The 4,717-nt window shown below is 43.1% G+C and overlaps 1 protein-coding gene across 1 annotated transcript in view; it reads right to left on the reverse strand.

Annotated features, from left to right (window-relative positions):
• Positions 1 to 2,732: 2,732 nt before the first annotated feature.
• Positions 2,733 to 4,717, reverse strand: part of UBIAD1 (UbiA prenyltransferase domain containing 1) — a 3,857-nt gene continuing 1,872 nt past the window's right edge. The window contains exons 3-4 of the mRNA XM_010005243.1: positions 4,242 to 4,711; positions 2,733 to 3,338 (exon numbers count right to left, since the gene is read on the reverse strand). Of these exons, the coding sequence (XP_010003545.1) occupies positions 2,851 to 3,338; positions 4,242 to 4,711 (958 nt within the window). The 3' untranslated portion in view covers positions 2,733 to 2,850. The remainder of the gene's footprint in view (positions 3,339 to 4,241; positions 4,712 to 4,717) is intronic.

The raw sequence follows: 4,717 nt of genomic DNA on the forward strand, positions 1-4,717 counted from the left end.
CGTCTCTTACCACTCAACATTGATGTAGAGATTATTTTGGTCTACTTACATTGGCTAAGTCACCTGATAGGTTAGTTCATAACTAAAATGTGTTGTAGCACTAACTAGCTTTTTTAAAAGCACAGAGATAAAGCACTTTTTACTTTCAAAGCTCTCCGACAATGAAGCTGGCTCAGCATCCCTGTGAGGTAGGCAAAAAATTGCTGTTTTCTGAGATACAGAGAAGTTAAATTACTTCCTCAAAGTCATGGTGAAGTATCTCTTACTTAATATAAATATCCATGGAATGATAATACTTTTCACAGACAGGGAATTGGAGGCAACCAGCATCTGCTAGTAACGAATTACTAAATTTTAATCTAATTCTTACTATTAAAATGCTTTTAATCCCCCCCACCTTGAAAAGTGTTCTACAAACACATATATGAACTAATGACCTCTTCCTTCATCTCTGTAACAAAAAACACTAGTCCTTTCCAGCAGTAAGCAGACATCCTACATAGGGGGCTTTTCCCTGCTAGTAAATGGAAAATGACTCCACCAATGAACATATCCTAGATCTTTCACTGTTACCATTACAGATATCAAAGATACAAGCCAAGTATTAGTTACTTTAAGGAATTTAGCTTGAGTACTCTGGTTTATGTAAAAGGAGTAGAAAAAGATAACTATCCATTATTTTAAACTGATGAATATACAAGAACAAGCTATAATAAAACACACAACTCCTACCAAAGGTAGTAACAAAGCCATGCTGGGATTAACCTAGTAAACCCACATATCCCCAGCTGCAAGGCTCACAGATTCACCACCTCAGACCTCTAGACAAGCTTTTGCCTTGCAGAAAAATGAAGTGGGTCTCAGAGCCAGGCTCTTCTTCATTCTGTAGGTCCACAAAGAAGTTAACATTAAATCCTGTGCTGTTTATGTCTGTATTGAAAACAGTTTCCAAAAATTTCTGGATATCTCCGTCCATCCAGCTGAGCTGAACTTTTGCACCTTCTCCTCATGTTTCTAATCTAAACAAGTATTTTTCTGCAGAAAGCAGGACATAGTTGCTGATGTCTATCTCATCTTGTGCCTAGTCAGAGTAGAGAGATCATTTGCCCAATTTTAATAAAAGATGAAACTGTGGCTTATAAAATAGACCTGCAAAGAATCCTTTCAGCATGAAGCCATAAAAACAGTCACTTAACTATCTATACCAAGTCGTCTTGTAAGCTTTACTACTGTTAGTACACTCCACTAACCTTACACTCAGTACTTTCAGATGAACAGCACAACGTCAGAACTTACCTATGGCAGATGCAGGGTAACACCAGGCTAGTTTATTGCTCATGTTTAAAAGCCCTTCACTACTGTTTGGTTCAAAAGTAAGATTGTGCTCCAGGCACCAGAAGCTCTGGTTCAACACCTGGACCAATTCCTTTTCAGAACTCCTGTAAACAATTTTTCCACCAAAACCCTGAACACTGGAAAGGAATACTTCTCCAAGACAGACAGAATTCAGTTGCCACTGAGCAACAGGGATCAAATTCATCTTTGCACCCGAAGCCACACTTCTCCCAGCTGTGTTTGGGATGTTTTTCACACTGCTACGTAATTACTGAAACAATCAGCTCTCCAAATAGCCACAAGAATATCAAGTGGCAAGATCTGCAGGAGAAAACAAATCAACACCTTGAGGTGTAAGAGGAGGAAAAAGGGTGGAGAACTTCAGACCTAACAACAGTTACATGTAATTCATTCACACAAACTTTGGACTCTATCAGAAAAAATCTTGTCAACAAAAATGGTTTCTTCCTGTTTCCAGTCCTAATTTTTATGCAGAGGCAATGCAATAATCTTGAATCTTTTTTCTAACCCTGCATCTTTCTCCTTTGCTCAACTGGTCTCCTTACAATATGACATTTACTATAATACTGAGGGCTTCTAAATAGATTGACAACTGAAAAAAATAGTATTTTTTTTCAAACTAAAAGTTTGTTCTTCCACTCACATAGCCATTAATCCATATCCAGTGCTCCCCCTTAACTCCAAGACTGTTATTTCAGAGATTAAATTCTAAGCAAATGCAGAAATGTGAACCATTTGTTTTTCTGTGCATTGAGGGCTTTTCAGTTATATGATTTTCATTTACAGCTTCACCTTTCATGGCAGAATATAAATGTACTGGTTTTGGCTTCAGGTTTGTGCAGTGGGCTATTCGCGCTCCATTTTAGCACCAACATGGCACAGAGATACATAACTTTGACATTTCTAGCCTTTAAGGACCAAGCAGAAGCAACATTTAATGAATTAGTATTTAGTGCATTTCATGGGGCTTAGAAATAAAAGTTCAAAATTTGGCTAGGAAAAAAAAATAATTAAAACATTCAACAGATGAACTCTGCTCACCAGGGAGCGAAGGAACAGCACCGACAGCACTGTGATGCTAAACATTCGGCAGTGTTTTGTGTTTATCACACAGGAGCCACTTGACCATGGTAAGAAAAGGAGTCCTAAGAGCAACTGCTGTGCTTGTGAAGGGAACAAAGAGTTTGGATCTGAGGCTCAGTCTTACTTTCACTGATAGTGAAAGAATTCAATGGCAGAAGGATGAGGTTCTTCAGATGTTTCCTTGTCCTCACATTGCAAAGCTGCACAGTTCACCCCTTCAGAGGAACTGCCAATCATTTTTTTAAGTCCCTTGTACAAGATAACCGAAAGAGAAATGACAACACTCACATACACTCGAGAGCTCAAGCCGATCTCTCTATTCTTCCCACTGTCCAGGACTGGTCATCTACCCACAACAACCACTGCTAATTACCATTAACATTGAGCGATGAGGCCCCACTGCAGCCCCGGTTACAGTTTGGGCAGAGCTCCAGCTGGTGCCAGTGTAATACCAAAGACGTAGAACAGCCCCAGGAGCAGGTTGAGTTTGGCTGTTCGCTGAGGAATTTTGTTGAAGCTCTGACTCCGGAACTGCCTCTCCAGTGAGAAAGCCATGGGGATGGTGAGGAGGGGCAGTGCCATGCTGATGGTGTAGCGTGTGGCCAGCACACAGAAAATCAGGTAGGGCAAGAAGAGCAGAAGGGTGTAGAGAACATAAGAGAAGGCAGGGCCGATGAGGATAGCCAGGGTGACAATACCCGCCTGCCGGTCAGACTCCATGTCCCGGGTGTTGTTGCTGTGCAGGATGGCCTCAGTACTGAGGGCGAGCGGCACAGCGTAGAGCAGTGGTGAGACAGACAGATAACCAACCTGCACAGCATGGGCAAACATGACAGCCAGGGGCCCAAAGGTGATCAGGATCACCACGTCTCCAAGTGCAACATATTTAAATCCAATTCCTGTGGCAAGACACAAGAATAAAATGAAGCATCATCAAACAACTCAAATGACAGAAGAGAATGGATAAGGTAACAGATCAGCCCTTCCCACAGAAAGGTTGCAAAAGGATCAATGCCCACACAGCTGTGGCTGAGCAGCATATTTGCTCCTTTTTCCAAAGATAATAAAGGAAATGCAGCTTCTGAATTTCTCCAGTCGATGTACCAGAAACTAAGGGCCAGGTTCTAATATGCAACTTCACATCTAGAAGTACCAATTTCTGCAGAAATCTATAGAAATAAGGTACTCTCTAGTGTGATCACACATACTAGAACCTGGTCTTGAGGAAATACATAAAATGCTCAGAACAAAACACAAAACTGACAAGGTTGTTTCAAGGAAACTGAAAGTTTGACAGTTCAAAACTGAGTTTGACTCTTCTTTTCCTAATAGTTACATTTGTATTCAAGACAGGAAGGCAATAAAAACATCCTTCTCTTATTAAGAACAAACACAAACTGTTCTACCCACACAGTGAAGCTCCCACCTAGAGAATAACAACTGAACATTTCAAAACAAGGTAGCAGCTAACACCAAGAGAACACAATTTGTCCAGTGAGCTATACTGCCGAGGTACATGACATACACATCAGGAGAAGTTCCAGTAGGAGTTCTGAGGAACATCTGAAGTAAATGACACCAACAATGTCTTAACACCATTTTCAAACTGAAGAACTTGCCTCTTTCCACACCTTCCCATCACAATCAATGGCTAAGAATACAAGTTCATGTATCAGTACTCCAGGAAATGCCACCAAATATTTTTATGGCAGTTAACTCGTGTCTCCTAGAAACCCTTGACAAGTCAGCCAATTCTGTCATGTCTACATTCAGATTCACAGAAAACAGGATATCGTGCTTACCTCCAGTATAAAGGAAGGAACTGGAAAGTCCTCCAAAGTAAATCAGGGCCAGGTGCTCCAGCTTGAGCGTCGAGACAGCGTAGAGCCCAGCAGCACAGATACAGCCCACAGTATAAAGGAAGACTCCAAACCGGACCACGTCCTGAGGCTCCAAAATCTGGTCCACCAAAGTCCTGTCATCACTCTTCTTGTGATCGATGCCTTTGGAGAAGTCGTAGTAGGTATTCACCAAGTTGCCGGCTCCGTGCACAGCCAGGACGGTCACGGCACTTCCCAGCAGCAGCCCCGGGTCCAGGGCTCCCTGGGCCCGGTAGGCCAGGGCGCTGCCGAGGGCCACGGGGGTGAGGGAGGCGCTGAAGCTCCAGGGCCTGAGCGCCAGCACATAGGCCGCGCACTTCTGCCTCCAGCTGCCGGGGGCGGCCCCCTCAGCGCCGGGCAGCGCGGAGCCCGCGCCGGAGGCGTTCCTCTCGCTGCCC

The sequence above is a fragment of the Chaetura pelagica genome, unplaced genomic scaffold, assembly GCF_000747805.2.
Source record: "Chaetura pelagica isolate M959 unplaced genomic scaffold, ChaPel_1.0 scaffold159, whole genome shotgun sequence".
NCBI lineage: Eukaryota > Metazoa > Chordata > Aves > Apodiformes > Apodidae > Chaetura > Chaetura pelagica.